The sequence below is a fragment of the Hyaena hyaena genome, unplaced genomic scaffold (genome assembly GCF_003009895.1).
Source record: "Hyaena hyaena isolate Hyena2069 unplaced genomic scaffold, ASM300989v1 scaffold_18, whole genome shotgun sequence".
Taxonomy (NCBI): domain Eukaryota; kingdom Metazoa; phylum Chordata; class Mammalia; order Carnivora; family Hyaenidae; genus Hyaena; species Hyaena hyaena.
In genome coordinates this window covers 2,653,459-2,675,474 of record NW_024080649.1, presented here as the reverse complement: position 1 = coordinate 2,675,474, position 22,016 = coordinate 2,653,459, and the positions used below count along the sequence as shown (strand labels likewise).

Genomic DNA, 22,016 nt, shown 5'->3' with positions numbered 1-22,016 from the left:
TTTAATCCCTGACGATATAAATAATACATGGTCACAGTCAAAGATTCAAATACTAGAGAAAAGCAAAAGAAGAAAGTAAAATAAAAATCACCTTTGGGAGGTATGGGAACACTGAAGACTGAAAGTTAAGGGAAGTGAGTCTCTCTGTTAAGACAATGAAGATGTTGTAAAACTGTGGTGATAGATGCACAACTCTGTGAATATACTAACAGCTCTCATAGTTGACACTTAGAAGGCCATAATCTATGGTATATGAATTATATCTCAGTATTTTTTTAATTATCTGAAATCAACACATTTTAGTGCCTTCTCATTCATATATCATTCCTTGAATCAATCAATCTCTCTCTCTCTCTCTCTCTCTCTCTCTCTCACACACACACACACACACACACACACACACACACACACTCACACACACAGTTTTCATCGTGGACAATTTCATTTTAACAGCTTTCTTTTTTTATGGGAGGAAGGGGGGAATATGGCATCCTCCCCAAATGGCATGGCTTTCACACTAGACTATTTGAGGTGGTTCAATGATAACACAGAACACTTTAATAGTAATATTATTACATAGGATGGTAGAAACAGAAAAGATTTCTTTCCAATTTGACTTCACTTAAAAACAGGGAGAAAGGGCACCTGGGTAGCTCAGTTGGTTAACTGGTCAGCTCAGGTCATGATCTCCCAACTCATGAGTTCGAGCCCCACATGGGGCTCTGTGCCAACAGCTCAGATTCTCTGTCTCCCTCTCTCTCTGCCCCTCCTCCATTCGCATTCTGTCTTCCCCCATAAACAAACAAACAAGCAAACACTGAAAACAAAAAGACGGAGAAAGGGGAACACTTGGCTGGCTCATTTGGTGGAACATATCATGCCTCTTGATCTCCAGGTTGTGAGTATGAGCTCCACAATGGGTGTAGAGATAACTTAAACAAACAAATAAATAAATTATTATTTAAAAAAAGAAAAAGAGGGGCAATGCAGGGAACCCCCCCCCCACCAAATCAGTTATATAAGAGCATATAGAAATAGTCTGTAGCTATGGCATAAACCATATGTTTGGAAAACATTTTTAAATAAAGGCAATGGAAAGAATTCTTTCACCTATTAATAGTTTATTATGTACCAGATACTGTTACTAAGTGATACAAATGTAATAGGACAGTGCCGGGCTAGAGAAAGAGACAAATTAGCCAATGACAACTAAGAGCCTGTACTGACAGCTCATACCCTGGAGCCTGCTTCGGATCCTGTGTCTCCCACTCTCTGCCCCTTCCTGCTCACACTCTTTCTCAAAAATATATAAACATTAAAAAAAAAAAAAAAGACAGTGTGGTTAATATGGCAGGTTTGGGGGAAATGACAGCACAGAGAAAGAGGAGTCAAAGAAGGATTTGGGATGGGGGTGGGGCTTCCAGGAGAAGAGATAAGTGGTGCTGCAAAAAGTACTAGATTCTTCAAGTGAGAACTATGACTGGGCCCAAGGGCTAACTGGTCTCAATGTGGAAGAAATTTAATAGATCTTTTAGACAGAAATACGGTAGGCACCCACCTCCTATTTACACCCTTAGGGTAGATTTCCCAAAGAGAAATAACAGACTCCAAGGGCAAAAACATTTTCAAAACTGAATTCCAAAAATGTTCCCATTATTTTCCTACCAAGAGTGCTCAGGAGTGCATTGGCCAGTACAGGATATTCTCTCTCTCTCTTTTTATTTTTTTTTTTAATTTTTTTAATGTTTTATTTATTTCTAGGAGAGAGAGAAAGAGACAGCATGAGCAGGGGAGGGTCAGAGAGAGAGGGAGTCACAGACTCTGAAACAGGCTCCAGGCTCTGAGCTGGCAGTCAGCACAGAGCCCCACGCGGGGCTCGAACCCACGAACTGCCAGATCATGACCTAAGCGAAAGTTGGACGCTTAACCGACTAAGCCCCCCAGGAACCCCAGTCTCTCTCTCTCTTTTTAATGTTTTATTTATTTCTGAGCGAGAGAGAGACAGACAGACAGACAGAATGAGCAGGGAAGGGCAGAGAGAAAGGGAGACACAGAATCTGAAACAGGCTCCAGGCTCTGAGCTTCTGAGCTGTCAACACAGAGCCCGATGCGGGGCTCGAACCCACGAACCATGAGATCATGACCTCAGCCGAAGTTGGACACTTAACCGACTGAGCCACCCAGGCGCCCCTGTAAATTCTCTTTAAAGTATGTGTGTGTGTGTGTGCGCGCGCGCGCGCGTGCGTGTGAGTACGCGCGCATGTGCGCGTGTGTGGTGAAATGGCATAAAAAGTTACATTTAATTATTATTTTAATTTACCTTCCTTTGCTTATTAGTAAAGTCAAATATTTTACCAAAATCTTATTACTTTTATTCCTCTGCCATGAAGTGTCTATTTATTTTTTTATCCATATATCTACTGGATATTTTTATTATATTGATCACTATGAGCTCTTTATGTAGTTAAGGCATTAACTGTTTGCTTGTCATTTTTGTAAAAAAACAAGATTTATGGAAATATAATTCATATGCCAAAAAATTCACCATTTAATATGAATTATTCAGCCGTCTTTATGATATTCACATAGTTGTGCAACTAGTATCACTATTTAATTTCAGGACATTTTCATCACTCCAGAAAGAAATCTACCCTTTAGCAGTCAGTTTCTTTTCTAACCAGACTCCAGGTAACCCCAAATCTACTTTTTGTCTCCATAGAATGATGCTTGTCCTTTTTGCTGCCAATTTTCCTGTAATTATATTTTGCAACTTAATTAAGGTTATTTTTTTACATAAATGAGTTTTAAACTTTTAAGAGATCAAATTCATTAATCTTTCCTTTTTGATTCCTCCACCAGAAACTAAATATTGCCTCTCCGTGCTGCATTCTGCATAATTTTTTCCTCTCTACTTTTTGTACTTTTTGTTCATTAATTCTCTCTTCAGCTGCATCTATTGCAAAACCCATCCATTATGTTCTTAATTTGACTTATTCTTTTTATTTTTAGACATTCTATTTGTCCTTTTCAAAATCTGCTATATCAGCTTTGATTGTTTCCAATCCATGAAGATATTTTCAAGCTTATCCTGAATTTCTTTTAATATACTAAGCCTGGTTACTTCATAATTTGTGTGTGATAATTCTAGTATCTAAAATCTTCTTGGGAACTTGTTTCCTCTGTGTTTGAGTATTTTGTGAGTATGTACTACTTATTGTTCAAAATGAAATGTAAAATAATTATTAATTAAATAATTATTATGGGTGGAGGGAATGGGGAGTTATTGCTTAATGGCTATAGGATTTGGGGTGATGACAATGTTTTAGAAACAGATAGCTATGACACAACATCATGAATAAATATGGTTAAAATATCAAATTTTATGTTACATTATATTATCATAATATAAAAATTTTATTATTAAATATAAAAATAAAAAGTAAAACTTATGGGGTAGGGAGTATCTTTTGTTTCTGAAAGATATCCAAAGACACTACCAATGTAGACATTTTAAACTCTAACTCTTGATTGAAATTTCTGGAATCCCAATAATGCAAATCTGCAGAAGAGGTGGTGGCCCATTCAGTGATTACAACCTCACAGGGACAGGTTTTCTTTCCTTACTGCTCTGCTTAGTGCCAAGACAATGCCTTCCCAGGTCCTTCTCATCCACCTGAAGATGTATTTATTTGGGGTCTAAGCATAAAGTTGGAGGTCTTCTATTTGACTCCCCACTTCAGGCTAGATTTGGGCTTTCATGTCTGCAACTTGCCCTTCCAAGCTTTGAAACTCACAGCTTAAGTTCATCAAATGCCCTAAGGGCAAATGCAGGCTCTTACACTCAGTTTTCCTTTCAGATTCGGACTTAAGATGTTGGTTTGGTAAGTCTCTGTTTTCTTGTTAGCCCTTTAACGCTTTTTGAGTGCTTTATCCTGCAGAATAGTTGTTTTCAGCTCAACTGTCTCATCATGATCAAAAATGGAAGACAGAAATGTATTTTCTCCTAGATTTTGCCTAGACTGAATTTAAGATTTTATGTTTTAGTTCACCTGACAAATGGGGTACATGTTGAGGTTTCTTTGTTATTAATAATGGTTAGCATATCGGATTTTCCAGCTATAAATTCTGGTATCCTAAAAAAAGCATCTTCACTACTGAGCCCCTCCTGTAAGCTGCTGTATTGCTGAGCTTAATGTGGAGTTATTTCCACATTTTACAATTTCTGACCCACTGACCTAACTGATCCTCTCAGCAACCTAATAAGTGCTCCATGTCACAGCTCCTCACACACACTGCTGAAAGATCAAACATGCTGGGCCACTAGAGAATCACAGTCAAGAGCAGAGCAGGGTGCTCTATGAGCTGTCATTTTCCTTGTATGTCCTTGTCACAAACAGTATCTGGACAGACACATTCGGGTGGAATTTTGCTGCTGGCTTAACCATTTGCTTGCTGACTTACAAGACAAGAAATGATGAACATGTTCAATTTTATATGATTAGTATTCTCTGACTTAATAATTTTGCAAACTGCATCACTTTATAAACTAAATATAGAAAAGTTATTATTATGGTCTGGTTTCTAAGCAACCATTTCATTAACAAAAGCTCCACTTGGGAAAAACATCTGTTTGTCAGTAAGGTTTCTGCTGTCATCATACAATTTCATGGTGAAAAAGCCATGGTCACCCTGCGTCTTAGTAATCCCTAGCTGTGCAAAGGTCAATGGGAGGTACTACAACAGAGGAGCCATCTGCTTCAAGCTGCGCTAGTCCCTGAACCTTGCCATCAGCCATCATGAAAGAACGTTTTTCCTAAACAGCCACATAATTTTAAAATATTCTCTTCTGATTATAAAAGCAATCAATGTTCACACTAATAAAAGTTCAAAAAATTGAGAAAAAAGGCATGAAGAAGAAAATAAAAATCACTCAACTTTGACACCTTCACTTTAAATCTCACTTGGAAAATGGATCCCACTGCTAAAAAAAACAATTCTTTGAAAACCACTGGCCACAAATAACTCTCTTTGGCTTTACCTTTTTTGTCTGCAATTAGGATATTTTTCAGAATACATAAGGGCTAAATATTGAAACTGAGTTTGGAGACTTGTAGAAATAGAGATTTGTTGTTGTTTTAAAACCAGCAGAACCTCATTTTCACATGAAATCTTTAGAGGAGACTCAATGAAAGAGAAAAAAAGCAGAGCCCTCTAGCTAGAGGGTTGACTGGTGCTACCCCCTTCACTGATCCAAGGGTCCTATAGAACACAGGCATCCATGTGGTCCTCACTGTCTGCAGGCTCCTCCATGACACAGTACCGTGGCTCTGCTGTTCCTTCTGTCTGGATCACTCTTTCCTCCCTCCTTTACTAGATGCATTCATAATCATCCACCATATCTCAGCTTATGGGCCTCATTTTCCTCTCCCTCTCTGTCAGTAAAATGTCCCTAACAAAGGCTCTCATATCACTGTGTAATTTTTCTCCATAGCACCTGTCAAAGCCACATTTCACCTTTGTTCATGTGATTACTAGATTATTACTTGCCTCCCACCATCTCCACCGCCATCAACTGTAAATTCCATGAAAGGAGGGGATGATTTTTCTTAGCAATGTACTGAGCACAGTGCCTTTGCACACAGTGCCTTCTTTATGAATAAATGAATAAACATTTTAAACCCTTAAGAAAAAAAATCAATCGGGGGCGCCTGGGTGGCTCAGTCGGTTAAGTGTCTGACTTCGGCTCAGGTCATGATCACATGGTTTGTGGGTTCGAGCCCCATGTAGGGCTCTGTGCTGACAGCTAGCTCAGAGTCTGGAGCCTGCTTCGGATTCTGTATCTCCCTCTCTCTCTGACCCTCCCCTGTTCACGCTGCCTCTCTCTCAGAAATAAATAAAAATATTTTAAAAAAGAAAAAAAAATCAATGGCCAAATATATTTTACAATTATTTCTGCCCTTATCTAAAGTCAGGTTACCAATAATGGAAAACAGAAGTTGGACATGGGTGCACGTGGGTGGCTCACAGTTGAGTGTCCGACTTTGACTCAGGTCATGATCTCACGGTTCCTGAGTTTGAGTCCCACATCAGGCTCTATGCTGACAGTTCAGAGCCTGGAGCCTGCTTCAGATTCTGTGTCTCCCTTTCTTTCTAAAATAAATAAACATTAAAAAAATTGAAAAAAAAAAAAAAGAGAGAGAGAGAATTTGGATGTCAAGTGCAAACATGCTTCTAAAACAGATTTCTCCTAAGAAGGCAAATGTTAGCAATCATGCCCTGGCAGGTGGACAGGAGGGATGACCTAATTAGGTCTCTGGTAGCTCAGTGCCCATGATCCATTCCTGAGGCTCAATTCATTCCCAAGCTTCCAGCTTCTGCAAGGGACAGCAGAGAGGCCATAAGGTCAGGAAAACTGAGTAAAGGTCTAATGTAAGAATCTAAAGACGAGTTGCCGAAACTCTACAGCTACCATTTAGGTGCACTTTTTCCACCACTGCGCAAGATCTCGACGTGACCAAAGAAGGATAAACTGATGCTTCAATCAGTTAAAAATGTTAAACTTATGACTCAGCAACAAAAGGAACTATGTCAGGGTTAATAAAAAATATATAATTGGGCTTATTAAGTGTGTGAACAGTTTCAAGGATCATTTTAATCACATCTGGTGAGATTAGGAATTTTAATTTGTATTTGAAATAAAGGGTAACATAGGCTGCCTCCTATTTAGTCTGGGAGAGAAAAGCCAGGGCAAGGTACCACCCTAGCCACTACCTCAAAGCAGTTCCAGTAAAACACATGGATACCTTAGAAAGTCAAGGAATATCATACTTAAACAGAAGTCTAAAGAGAAACTCCCTGTTTTACTTGTGAGTTCTATCACTGTTTTATCTTCCTTAACTTGCCCTCAAATTCTAACTTTACTTAAAGACAGGGTGGCTCCAGGGCAAAATTTAAATAGCTCTTTTGCAGAGAAGGTACTTACACCTTCTTAATAGCTTGTAAAGCAGACACTGAAACAACAGACTCTTTATCCCAATGTGTCTCACGACTGCCTTCCTGGGAGCAAATCCTGCCTTCGTGACCACTGACTTATATGGATAGGAGGTAAGACATTCGAAATGAACCCTGAAAACAAGAAATTAAGAAGTATTTACTTGTTCAGCTGAAAATGTCAAGATCCACTGGTTCTACGGCTTAATTCACTGTCTGCGAGAGCAGAGGCCATGGTGATTTATGAAAAGTCGAAAATGGAATGGAGAGAGGAGGGAAGTACAGACAGGCAGAACTTGGCTCTGGAGTTGATTCCAGTCTTCCATTTACCGGTAACAGCTTTCTCTGCATCCTCATCAATGTCTGTTGTTGCCTCCATTGTTAGTGTTAGCCATTCTGACGGGTGTGAGGTGGTATCTCATTGTGGTTTTGATTTGTATTTCCCTGATAATGAGTGACGATGAACATTTTTTCATGTGTCGGCTGGCCATCTAGATGCCTTCTTTGGAGAATTGTCTATTCGTGCCTTTCGCCCATTTCTTCACTGGATATTTGTCTTTCTTGGTGTTGTTTGTTAAGTTCTTTATAGATTTTGGATACTACCCTTTATCTGTTATGTCATTTCCAAATACCTTCTCCCATTCCACCAGTTGCCTTTTAGTTTTGCTGACTGTTTCTTCTCTGTGCAGAAGCTTTTATTTTGATGATGTCCCAATAGTTCATTATTGCTTTTGTTTCCCTTGCCTCTGGAGATGTGGTGAGTAAGAAATTGCTGCGGCCGAGGTCAAAGAGGTTTTTGCCTGCTTTCTCCTCTAGGATTTTGATGGCTTTCTGTCTTACGTTTAGGTCTTTCATCCACTTTGAGTTTATTTTTGTGTCTGGTGTAAGAAAGTGGTCCAGGTTCATTTTTCGGCATGTCGCTGTCCAGTTTCCCCAGCACCATTTGCTGAAGAGACTGTCTTTATTCCATTGGATATTCTATACTCACCACTCTTGACATGCTCATGCCTCTGCTTTTCCTTCAGGCTTGACTCCCTCACTCTACCCCCACACATCTCAACCCTGTCCATCCACCCTTCAGAGCCCAAGGAGCTCCATGAAAACTACTGTTCTGAATATTTTTTATTAAAATTCTTAAAAAATATTTATTTTTGAGATTGAGAGAGAGAGAGAGATACAGAGAGAGAGAGAGAGAGAGTCAGAGCACAAGCAGAGGAGGGGCAGAGAGAGAGGGAGATGTAGAATCTAAAGCAGGCTCCAGACTCGGAGCTGTCATTACAGAACCCAATGCAGGGCTCGAACTCCCAAGCCATAAGATCATGACCTGAGCCAAAGTCAGAGGCTTAACCGACTGACCCACCCAGGTGCCCCATACTGTTCTGAATTTTTTAAGTTTATTATTTTATTTTTAAAAGTGCAGAATTCAGTGCTTTTCAGTATATTTACAAGGTTGTGCAATGATCACCAATATCTAATTCCAAAACATTTTCATCACTCGTATCCATTATCAGTCACTTCCTATATCCCTCTCTCCCCACCCTCTGGCAACCACTCATCTAGGCTTTGTGTCTCTGTGGATTTGCTCATTTTGGACATTTCATATAAATGGAATCATACAGTATGTGACCTTTTGTGTCGAGCTTCTTTCACTTAGCATGTTTTCAAAGTTCATCCACTTTGTCGTGTGAATCAGTACCTTATTCCTTTTTATTGCCAAATAATATTTCATTATGTAAGATATACCACATTTTATTTATCCATTCAGCAGGTGATGAATATTTAGGCTGTTTCTACTTTTTGGCTATTATGAATAATGCTGCTATGAGCATTCATATATAAACTTTTATACAGACATATGTTTTCATTTCTCTCGGGTATGTATCTAGAAGTGGAATTGGTGGGTCATATGGTAACCATGTTTGACTTTTTGAGAGCTGCCAGACTGCTTTCCAGAGCAGCTGCACTATTTTACAGTTTCCACCAGCCGTGTATGAGGGTTCCGATTTCTCCACAGCCTCATAATATATATCATTTTAAAGTAAGTTATTTTTAAATGTCACTTATTGGAGTCAGAAAAGGAACAAATATCAAAAGCTCTATACAGAAAGCTACATGTTTACCTGACCCACAATCTCTGACAGAGCAATGAAACAATCATGACCATCAGCAGGAAGCAAGGTAGGCAGTGTGAGGTCACACACATTCCACTAATGGAAGATGAATTTCAAAGATACGTGTAAAGATTGCTTAAAAATAATACCGTACACATTGCCAAATGAGCAAAACTACACACACACACACACACACACACACACACATACACACACACACCCCAAGTGAACATGAGTTCAGCATATTAAGTTATAGAAAGGGGTGATTTGTAGTGAAGCCATTTCCCACAAGCAGGCCTACTTCTACAGCTAAGATGGGGAACTCAGCCCTTATACCCGGGAACAAGAACAATGTGCTTACAAGGGTTAATAATTGTTTTTCCCTGTAGCAACAGCATAGTTCGCAGAGCCAGACTCAAATTCTGATGTTGACACATAGTGTCTGTGTTACTATGGGCCAGTTCCTTAATCTTTTTGAGTCTCAGTTCCCTCATCTGTAGAATAGGGGTAATATCTAACTTGCAAGGTTGCCGTGACTGGCACATAACAGACACTAGTAAATGGTAACTTCTGTAGTATTTACTGCCATTTCTCTTACACGACAACTGTCCAGGGCAATCTTGGGGAGTGAAGGTAACTAACCTTGAAGTAGCCAGTACATCTTTTACTTACAGTTAAAAGTGCTAAACTGCTAAATATTCTGATGCAAATCTGAATGTTTTAATCCTCCACTGACAGAGGAAACCACAGGATAGATATTTGAAAAATGAGGCTAATGTAAAACTCAAGTGTTCTGGGCTTTGAAATGCAACCTGTCACTGGAGGAAAGGAGACAGAAGGCATTATAAATATACATCGCCAGGGCTGCAATAAGAGAGGCCACAGTGGACTGGGAATCCCTGAGAAAAGGGTCTCTACTACCTTCCCGACTTTTGTGACTATAGGAAAGCCAATTATTCATTTATAAAAGGATTATCATGTTGGCTTTTATTATATTTCAGGACAGTCGACAGAATCAAAGCCTTCTAGATGATTAAGCATATTCAATTTTTTTATTTTTTAAGCTTGAATAACAAGCTTATAAAAAGATGCTCAACATCCTCAGTCATTAGGGAAATGCAAATCAAAACCACAATGAGATACCACCTCACACCTAACTAAGATGGCTATAATAAAAAAGACAGACAGTAACAAATATTGGGGAGTATGTAGAAAAATTAGAACCCTCCTACATAGCTGATGAGAAAGTAAAATGGAGCCACTTTGGAAAACAGTGTAGCAAAAGGTTAAACATAGAGTTACTATATGACCCAGCAATTCTAAGTAAAAACCTAGAAGAAACGAAATCACATGTCCACACAAACCCTTGTACATAAATGTTCATAACAGTGTTATTCATAAAAGCTGGAAAGTAAAAACAACCCAAATACGACATCAACTTATGAATGGACAAACACAATGTGGTTAATCTATACGGTGGAACATTATTCAGCCATGGAAAGGAATACGTACCAATCCAAGCTACAACATGGATGAACCTCAAAAACATAATTCTAAGTGAAAGGTGCCAGACACAAGACCATACACTGTATGACTCTGTTTACATGTAACATCTCCAACAGGCAAATCCATAGAGAGGAAAGTAGTTTAGTGGTTCCCAGGAGCTAGGGGAAGTAGGAATGGAAATTCGCTAATAATGGCTATGGAGTTTCTTTTTGAGATGATGAAATAGTTGTAAAACTGGATGGTAGTGATAGCTGTACAACTCTCTATAAATATACTGAAAACACTGAATTGAACATTTTAAATTGGTGAATTTAGGTGTATAAATTACATCCTAAATAAAAAGTTTAAAAAGTAGGGATAATTTACTACCTAGAACTACTTCAAGAATTTACCCAGACAGCATATCAGAGAGACATTTGCTAGGCACTCATTTGTTAATTAGGTGGTACAAAAACCAGGTCAGGACATAAAACCAATCTCCCCATTTCAAGGACATAAATGGAGATGATAAACTTCACAGAAACTGCCTTCCAAATTTCAATGCCAGATCCAATTAGATGGTCCTTCAAGGGATAGAATTATGTTCAGCTAATGGTTTCCCATTTACTTTGCTTGACGTAGAAATCTCAGAATGAGATAGGGAGTTCAGCCTCTGACAAGTTAAGACCTGTAATCCTGCTCAGTTTAAAACTCAGTGAAAACAATTTCACCTTGTATCCACCTCTCCCCCAACCCACCGCCCTCTCGGCTTCCCGGCCTTTCACTCTCCCACCCCTTGGCTCTTTTTGCCAGAATGAAAATTGTTCTCTGAGAGGAAGAAGGTAGAAGAGTCAGGGAGACTTGTTTGGGCATGTCAGGATACCCAGGCAGTCCTCACTCCACACACGGGTACACTTTCACCTCCCATGCTTGGCTCAGAGCCTACAGTTTTTGTGCGTCTTTCCCCCCCCCCCCCCTTTCTTTTTCAGTGAGTCTGGTAGTTTGACCCAAAGATCTTTCTGACACTGATGGGGATCACTTGGATCCCTAAAATGCATCTGTCTCTGGATGCTTTCAAAATGTCCTTTATATAATTCAAAGTGACTGAGAGAATCTGTGAGCAGATCCACAATTTGATAAATAACTTGGCTATAATAACTTACTTGAAGAATATCACTTATTTATCATATTCATTATGGAAGGGGACCATTATTGAACTGAAATGTGAAAAATACCCCAAACATTATGTTTTTTTTTTATTTTTATTTTTATTTTTATTTTTTTAATATTTTTTTTATTTATTTCTAGGAGAGAGAGAGAGACAGCGTGAGCAGGGGAGGGTCAGAGAGAGAGGGAGCCACAGACTGAAACAGGCTCCGGGCTCCGAGCTGGCAGTCAGCACAGAGCCCGACGCGGGGCTCGAACCCACGAACCGCGAGATCATGACCTAAGCGAAAGTCGGACGCTTAACCGACTAAGCCACCCAGGCGCCCCATACCCCAAACATTATGGGACCCTCAAGGACATATTTTAAATCCTATTTTGGAAAAAAGGACTTCTACTTTTTACCTCATATACTTCCTTGTCAATTCAATGTTTTAAAATAATGAGAATGCATTAATTTGTACAATTAGTAATGATATAACAAAGAATGAAAAAATATATATATACAAGAAATCCAAAAAGGAGAGACACTTAATGGCCACAGTCTAAGAGTAGGTCTTCTATTTATGAACTCTGGGCTATAACTTCAATGCGGCAACTTGGTATCTAATTCTCCGCCTGAACAACCTGCTACTGAGTACCACCTGGAGCAGCTGCCGTGGGAATCATCAACCATCTCTTTCTCAGTAGGACCACAAAGAGATGCAGACTGTCTTTCATAAAATTAAACTTTAACTCATAGGGAATTTCTTTCTCAGACTCAAAACAGAAGTTTTACCCTCAGGTATCAATAAGGATCTGTTGAATGAATACCTTTAATTCCCCTCTGTTCTGTGCACAGAGTTGGTGAAAAATTATGAAAGAAATAGAAATTATCAACAAATTAAGCGAAAGATACATTGTAATTTTCACATGGAAACACTTAGGCAGGAAAACCAGAAGACATGCATGGGAACGTGGGAATGTGTACACACACACATACACACACACTCCCCACAACTAAATGCTACTCAAACCACAGCCACACACCCCTTGTACTGCAGGATGTTTACAAGGGGGCTGGGCTTGTCTGACCGGGAATCCAGAATGGCTTGGCTCCTGGAGTGCTTTATACCTGGGCAAATGGCATTGGCAATGCAGGTGGGAAAATTCAGCTCTTTCTTTTCTTAATGGGAAATTCACCTAAGGCCTTGGCTGTTAAGTGCATGTTACAAACACCAAAACATCAATTAATTCAAACTTGTCCATTGTGGGGAGCTGAGAACAGAAATTATACCTCTACCTCCCATGTTCTTCATCACCAAATTAGCTACTAACTGATTAGCATGCCAATTAAAATTACTAAAAACAAACATAAAACCAACAGTTGTGATTTTTATAGCAGACCCTAGAGGCTAATGAGCTCAATGGGTTAATCAGCCAAGAAGATTACTCCCAACAGCAATGTTGCCACATGAGAATGACATACCTCCTCTTCCCCCAAAAACCCTGTCCTTAAAAAAAAATTTTTTTTTAATCAAGAAACATCTTCTTAACAGTATTACAGGTCCTTGAGAAAAGTACTGGGTGACTTATTTTCTGAGACTTATTAATTATAGGCATTTGAGGTTCTTGCTTCATCGATTTACTGGGTCCATAATTACCGTTCATCATCATGTGACTCCCTGAGCCCCAGGCTTATCTCAATTCTGGGCCTCACTGCACACTGACCTGAGGTAGCTACCTTCTGTCTTGAAAACCTCTGCTCTTTCGGCCTCTGCTCTCACCTAGTTGTCCTTTGACCTCTTTGGGCAGTTGTTTTGTCTCCTTTGAAGAATTTTATTTTTGCTTTTTAACCTAGTCATGACAAGTCAGTGTTACAGTGTTTTGTATATAGTAGGTGCACAATAAATGTTTGCTGAATAAAGAATGAATTCCAAGGCTCTGGACTTCATCACTGTATGCTATCCCCTCTGCACTCTCTCTTAAGCATCAGCTAATAGATCTGTATACAGCATCCCCCAATTATACCAAGAAAGAAGTAGCCAGTAAAGACCGAAGCATACTTGTGTGCTCACAGAAAACCTCACCTTTTGTGGATTAACAGAACCCATCAGTGTGGAGAACTGAAAACTGCATTACTGGCTTCAATTCTTCACCTCTCCCTGCATGGATGCCCTCTGTTCTGTGACCTGGCAGCTTATCCCACTAAAGGGAAACAGTGTATTTCTCTCCTCGTGGCTTTTGGGTTGGGTCAGGCTGACTTAGCGTAGCCAACAGAATGAGGCAGAAGTCGTAGGATGCAGGTTCCAACCTGAGACCTAAAGAGGCCTCTCGCATCTGTCTGTTCTTGTTCTCTTACACTTCTGCCATCGCCACCATATGCCTGGGGAGGCCACTGGGCCAGGGGTGACCAAGAACAGGCACAGCAGAGCTGCCGCAGCCTGCCCAGAGAACCATCCAGCAAAGCCTGGTCTAGGTCAGCTGACAGGTCTACAGATGTGTGAGTGATAATAAATGACTGGTGTTTTAAAGTACTGAGTGTGGGGGCCGTTTGTTACATAGCGATAATTACCTGATAGAGAGTCTGCCTACCCAGACCTTAGATCTGAGAAGTTACATATGTTACCACATTATTATCTCGCAATCTAACAGTAGGAACAGCAGTAATAATGATGATGATGATAACACTAATATCATAACAGCTAAACTTATTTGAACACTTACTATGCGCTAGGCACTTTCAAGGTATTAACTAATTTAATCTTAATAGTAACCTCCCTACACAGGCTTTTTATGATAGAATAGTTTCAGATTTACAGAATCATGAAGAAGACAGTATAGAGAATTCTCGTCCACTCCACATCCAACCACCCCTGTTATTAACTTTTGCATTAGCATGGTACACTTGTCACAATTAATAAATAAAGAATGACATTTTATTATCAACTAAAGTCCATAATTTACTCAGATTCTGTTTTTCCTGAATGCCTTTTTTCTGTTCCAGGATCCTATCTACCACATTACATTTACATCATCATATCTTCTTACTCTCTGACAGTTTAATTCCTTTTCTCCCCTTATGAAATTTTAATTATTTTTGGTAACAGTCTGAGACATAATTCACGTAGCATACAATTTGCTGATTTAAAGTATACAATTCAATGGTTCCTACAATATAGTAGGAACACAGTTGTGCAACGATCACCACAATCAATTCTAGAATGTTCTCATCACCCCAAAAAGAAATCTTTATCCTTCAACTATTACCTCCCAACACTTTCCCCTTTCTTGCCAGCCCTAGGCAACTACTTATTTAGTTATCTATACATCTCCCTATTCTGCACATCTCATAATAAGGGAACCATATATTATGCGGTCTTTTGTGACTAGCTTCTTCCCCTTATGTTTTCAAGGTTCATCCCTGCTGTAACATGTTTCGCCACTTTCTTTTTTTATTTACTGAATATTTCATCGTATGGATAAAGTACATTTTATCTACCTGTCAGTTGATGGGTATTTGCATTGTGTTCATGTTTTGGCTGTTAGGAGCACTGCTGTTGTAAACATTCACGTACAGGTTTTTGCGTGGACATATGTTTTCATTCCTCTTGAGTTTATACCTAGAAGAATTGCTGCATCAAGTTGTGACTCTATGTTTATCTTTTTGACAAACTGTTGACAGACTGTTTTCCAAATTAGCTGTGCCATTTTACATTTCTATTTAGCCCCCTTTCTACAGATATGAAATTGAAGCCCAGAAGGATGAAGTAATTTGCCAAAGTCCATACAGCTGAGCAGCACAGGAATGGAGGTGTACCAGCTGATCTGTCCCAGAGGCCCAGCTCTTGACCATCACCCTTCACTGCTGGAGCCCAGAGAGGCCAAGAGATAACCAACATTCTCAGCATGTCTGATTCTCACTCTTTAGGAAAGATGCTTATTCTCTATGTCCCTGTTTAAGAAGCCTCTCTCTAGATTTGGAATCCACAAATTAGTGGAGGTGGGGAGAACAACAAAGAATCACAAAGGAGAAATAAAATTATTGCAAAAAAAAAAATTTTCGATGAGGGGCACCTGGGTGGCTCAGTCAGTTAAGCATCTGACTTCTGCTCAGGTCATGATCTCGCAGTTTGTGGGTTCAAGCCCCGCATTGGGCTCTATGCTGACAGCTCAGATTCTGTGTCTCCCTCTCTTTGCCCCTCCCCTGCTCATGCTTTCTCTCTCTCTCTCAAAGATAAAATAAACATTGGGGCACTTGCATGGCTCAGTTGGCTGTGCATCCAACTTCAGCTCAGGTCATGATCTCATGGTTCATGGGCTGGAGCCCTGTGTTGGACTCTGCTGACAGCTCAGAGCCTGGAGCCTACTTCAGATTCTGTGTCTTCCTCTCTCTCTGCCCCTTCCCTGCCTGCGTGCTCTCTCTCAAAAATAAATAAATATTAATTTTTTAATAAAATAAACATTTAAAAAAAGTGTTTACAAATTTTTCAGTGAAAAAATGGTATATATTCTGAGATTCTTTTAGATTAAAGGGAAAGCAAGGGTGCATATGAGCAGTAGCCAGGTACATAAAAGGTTAGGGTAATGAGAGTTCATGCGTGAGCCATTCTTTACCTCCTTGAATGAGAAGAAACGGGTTTTAATCTACAGAATGACAGACTCCTCATCTTTTTTTTTTTTTAATGTTTTATTTATTTCTAGGAGAGAGAGAGCGTGAGCAGGGGAGGGTCAGAGAGAGAGGGAGTCACAGACTGAAACAGGCTCCAGGCTCTGAGCTGGCAGTCAGCACAGAGCCCGACGCCGGGCTCGAACCCACGAACCGCGAGATCATGACCTAAGCGAAAGTCGGACGCTTAACCGACTAAGCCACCCAGGCGCCCCATCAGACTCCTCATCATTATCAGACACTGAAACTCTACGGAACCCTTAGGAAACCATCTAGGAACATTATTATTATTATGACTTAAATTGAGTCCTAGCTAGGAGACAGGAAGATGGATTAAAGGACCAGCAGTCTTGTGGTTCCGTGACTTCAGAGATTTTGTGCAACCATACCTGCCACAATCTTTGGTCTACAGACTCAGAGTCCTTTAAACCAGGACTAACTTACCTTGAATAGCAGACAGATATACAAAGGTGTCTTCATGTTCCAAGTTCTCCAAGAATATCTGGAACCACAAAATAAAAGAGTGGTATGATTCACAAAGAAAAAGCAAGATATAAGAGACCCTTGAGGCAGCCTCAAAAGAATAAATGCTTTTCTTCTTGTTTCTCTTAGCTAGACATTAGTCTGATGTGAGAATCTTGTAGGGAAGACAGTGTATATAAAAATGTCCCATTTTTATAATAGCTATAAAAGGGTACCAGTTAGAGGGAGATACTTCTTGAAGCAGTCAAGTATATACCAGAAGTAGGCATGGAAACCGAGATCTGGAAGAAAATTCCTCAACGTTTGCTCCACTACAGCCCATGACGGATAACATTCTCACATGTGACACGACAGACTACCAGTCATGACACACAAGATGCCAAGTGTGGGGTTATGTCCAACTGATGGCATATTTGCTCTAATTTGATCCTTTTTGCTTGCATTCAGAAAGTATATGGAAATGCAAGTGACAGACAGATGTTACTGGGATAACCCTGAATCTGTTCTAATTTATTTCTTTAAATCTTTTGTACATTTCGGCACTTAAATTGACATTAGTTACAAATTATCTTCAACAGATTATCTCACAATTTAGGAAAGCACCAGGGTGTCAACTGCAGAGGGTACTGCTTATGTAGAAGATATGACAATGACATATTAAGTTTAGGCTCTAATGTGAGGGCCAGAGAAAGACAGCAGCCATATGCCCGTTTTTTCCTGCTTGGGCATCTAGGAGAAGGATAGGGGTATCTGTTCCATATTTACTGATGCATCATTTCCTGGCACAGTGATTCATGATACCAACTTGATGCTGCTGGTCCCCACATCTGCAGCATATCTAGAGTCAAAAATTAGTTAAATTAAAAAAAAATTAGTTAAATTAGAAAGAGGGCCAGGTTGGGAGGGGTGGGGATCATGTAAGGAGTAAAGGAAGCTTAATCTAGGGTAGTGGCCATGGGAATAAAGAGGAAGAGACAGATATATTTGACAGACTTCTTGGGAAAAGAATTGACAGGACCAATCATGCACAGAAGATGGAAGATGAAGGTTAAATAAGTTAAAGAAAATCCCAAAGACGTTTATAGCATTCATCATTTAGTGTACGAAGGGATATTTTTGGTGATTGATTACTCAAAGGAGATATATAATTGGAAGTTTTCAGCGATATTTCAAAGGCAGCAAATCCTTGGCACATTTACAGGCCTTGGTTTTCTCATCTTAAAATGGGAATAATACCAGTATTGCAGCTGTTATGAGGACTGGAGACAATGTCTGAAAGGCATAGGACCAGGCTGAATACACAGCAGTTATTATTATACTACTGATGCTAACACTTTAGTTACTAGAGATAAATGTTTTCAATCAGAATTATAACTCTTAATCTAATGGCTAAAGCATTTGAAAGAGATTATAATGATTATGATGGTGAACCTTTATTAGATGATTATTATGTGCTTATCACTATAATTATTGCTTTACATACTTTTTCCCCCCAAGGTATCAGCAGGGCTGCATTCATTCCCTCTTGTGTGTGTGTATGTGTGTGTGTGTGTGTGTGTATTCATTCATTTTGAGTAAGCTCTATGCCCAACATGGAGCTTGAACTCACAACCCTGAGATCAAGAGTTGCCTACTCTACCAACTAAGCCAGCCAGGTATCTCTACATGGATTATTTTATTTTAAATTTTAAATATTTTTCTTTTCTATTCACTTTCTGTCTTTTCTTCCTCTCTTTCTTTCTTTCAGATTTTATTTTTATTTTTGGGGTGTCTAGGTGGCTTGGTTGGTTAAGCATCCAACTCTTGATTTGGATCAGGTCATAATCTCATGGTTTGTGAGCTCAAGCCCTGTATCAGGCTCCACACTGACAGCTTGGGATTCTTTCTCCTTCTTTCTCTGCCCCTCCCCTGCTCACTCACATGCTCTCTCTCTCTCAAATAATAAATAAACTTTTAAGAAGAATATATTTTTAAGTAATCTCTGCACCCAATATGGGGTTTCAAACTCACAACTCCAAGATCAAGAGTCACATGCCTGAGAGACTGAGCCAGTCCAGGTGTCCCTAAATCTTTCCACTAAAGTGGGTCCTATTGTTATTACGCTCACTTTACAGATGTAGAAACTGAGGAGGTTGCATGGGTGGCTCAGTCAGTTAAGCCTCTGACTTCTGATTTCGTCTCAGGTCACAATCTCATGTTTATAGGATGGAGCCCTGCATCTGGCTGTGCACTGACAGCACAAAATCTGCTTGAGATTCTCATTCTCCCTTTCTCTCTGCCCTTTCCCCCTGAAAAATAAAGAAATAGATATAGAAATTAAGGTTCTTAAGATCTGCAACCAAGCATATATTTTCTCCGATATACATCTCTGGTGTACAGAACAGCCTCTTCACTGCGATGGAGATAGAAGGCAGGAGTGGGGTGGGGGGCAGTTCTACACAATTCCCCTCCAAAAGGGGCCCCTATAATTCCCCCCAAAATAGGGGGCTTCTCTGGGAATTTGCTCATGTTGTTCCTTCCCCTTTTCTTTCCTGTTTATGCTCAACTGAGTGGTCTCAGGTGGTTGTCTAAGTCTTTCCTGTGTCCAAGTCTTGCCTCCTCAGAACAGTTAGAATTTCCCTAAAGGGGGTCCAGGGCAGAGGCGTCTGGGTGGCTCAGCTGGTTAAGTGTCCAACTCTCAGTTTTGGCTCAAGTCATGATCTCGTGGTTTCAGGAGTTCAAGCTCCACATCAGGCTCTGTGCTGACAGTGCAGAGCCTGCTTAAGATTCTCTCTCTTCCTCTCTCTCTGCCCCTACCCCACTCACACTGCCTGTCTATCTCAAAATAAATAAATAAACTTAAAAAAATAAAATAAAACAAAACAAACAAAAAAAGCTCAGGTTGTCCAGGGCAGTGCTTGACACATAGTCAAAGCTCCTGGAAAGCTACCCACTCTGTGTGCATGTGTTTTCCCAGTATGTTCTACTCACCTTGAGAAGCTTCTCTTGCATCTCAAGGGCTTTTGCTTCTCTCTGCTCTATCCAGCAGGAAAGAGTTCGCAGAGCAGCAGCCCGCGTTGGAATCTGAGGATCATAAGCTGATAAAAGAACCTCCTGGAGTTGGTCTGTGGTTATGCTTCCAGATTTCTGGTTTGTAGTAGTTCTGGGCCCACCGACCTCCTGAGGAATGGGTGGAGCATGTGATTTCAGGCCTGTTTGCCTGCATTTCTCACGGCTTTGCCGTTGCTCGAGGTCAGACTCATTAGTGTTCTTTTCATGACTGCTTTGTGGGTGCTCTTCTGTTTTCCCTTCTGGATCCTTTCTGTTCAGGGTACTTCGGGCAGCCACACTGACAGCGTCGGTGGAAAAGGCCCCATGGGTAGAGATGGTGATGCGGAGATCAACAGCGAGCTCTTGGATGACAGGGTCAGGGTACACATTAGAGACCTTCTCCAACAAAGGCATCAGTTGCTTCAGGACGGCGAAATCACTGGACTTCAACTACAGAATGAAATAAAAAATGCCAAACCCAATTTAATATAGCGGATGTTAATAATACCTGAGCACAAGGGAACCTATTCTGAGTAAGATCTTATTCATGGTGTAATCAGCACAGTCTAGCACTCAGTAACTATTGTTGAATAATTATAGGTAACACTTATTAAATACCGTGTGTAGAGATTTTTCTGAGTTAAAAATAAACTAGTGATGCACATGATTACACTTAATTTTTACAACCTGGTGGGAAAAACATGGTTATCTTATGGTTTTAATTTGCATTGGCCAGACTACCAGTGCTATTAAGCATCCTTTCATGTTTTCTAGCTGTCTGTATTTCTTTTTTCTGTGCACACCCTGTTTACATCCTTTGTACCCACTTAGTTATTAGACTGTTTGTCTCTACAGCTATTCTTACCATATTAGATTTTAGGACCCAGTCATATAGTAAAATTATTTTCCAGATTATTATATTTTGACTTTTATTATCGTTTTTACTGCATTATTGTACTTTTAACTTCTACATACCTTTTGCTATGAAAAGATGAGTTAATATTAGCAAAGTACTTAGTGCCTGACAGATAGTAAGTGCGATGTAAATGTTTTAAAAAGAAACATGGTAAAAATATGCACATATTCATATCCATACGATCTAGTTATGATTATTACCTACATAATAAATGGGAGGAAATGAGGTACAGAACAGTTAAATAACATATACAAGGTCACACAACTGCAAGATGGTGAGATATGAAGTCAGTAAGTCTGGCTCCAGAGTCCACGCTCTTACCAATAACCCTACAAAGTCTCTCTTGAACAAGTAAAGCAGGTTTTTTTAATGTTTATTTTTGAAAGACAGAGAGAGAGCATGCATAAGAGCATGGGGAAGGGCAAAAAGAGAGGGAGACAGAGGATCCAAAGCAGGCTCCGCACTGACAGCAGAGAGCCCTACATGGGGCTCAAACCCACAAACCATGAGATCATGACCTGAGCTGAAGTCAGACACTTACCCTACTGAGCCACCCCAGTGCCCATGAATAAAGGAGTTCTTAACAACATTTTCTAAAGTGGTTGGTCAGCATACAAGGGCATCATAAGTCTGGAAGGTATTGGGACAATAATTGGCAAAAGGAAAGTTCTCCTACAAAGTGAGAGTGAAAAATACCTAAGATTTTATTCTCTCTAGAAGCTTTGTTCTATAATGCCATATGTCTTACTAGGAAAAGTGCATGTGCAGGCAGTAGAGAAACAAGAATCAGTGATAATCCTTTTCTCTTTGAAAACACTAGATATAGTATCATATGAGGCTTCATGAACCCTTCACATTTGAAAACCTTGCAAGCCTTAAAATCCTTTTTAGAACAAGGCAGGGCATTTACTACTAATGCGTTCACTCACTTCATTATCCAACCAACCAATCAACCATCTGTGTATGATCTAGATAATATTCTCATTTAGACTGTAAGTCCACAGAACTATTACTGTTTCTTTTCCCCATCACTTTCCTTCCAGGTAAATAAAAACTTGAGGTTTATGTCAGGTTTGTACCTATAGAATTTTCCCATATACCTTCCTCAGATTTCTTTGTTTAAACATTAGGAGCTATGCAAAATCGACAGAAGGTAAAATTTCTAGCTTTGCAGCGCATGTTAACCTAT

The 22,016-nt window shown here is 39.8% G+C and overlaps 1 protein-coding gene across 1 annotated transcript in view; it reads right to left on the bottom strand.

Annotated features, from left to right (window-relative positions):
* Positions 1 to 22,016, bottom strand: part of TANGO6 (transport and golgi organization 6 homolog) — a 190,271-nt gene that overhangs the window by 94,632 nt on the left and 73,623 nt on the right. The window contains exons 13-14 of the mRNA XM_039222251.1: positions 19,852 to 20,361; positions 16,843 to 16,900 (exon numbers count right to left, since the gene is read on the bottom strand). Coding sequence (XP_039078182.1) covers positions 16,843 to 16,900; positions 19,852 to 20,361 — 568 coding nt within the window. The remainder of the gene's footprint in view (positions 1 to 16,842; positions 16,901 to 19,851; positions 20,362 to 22,016) is intronic.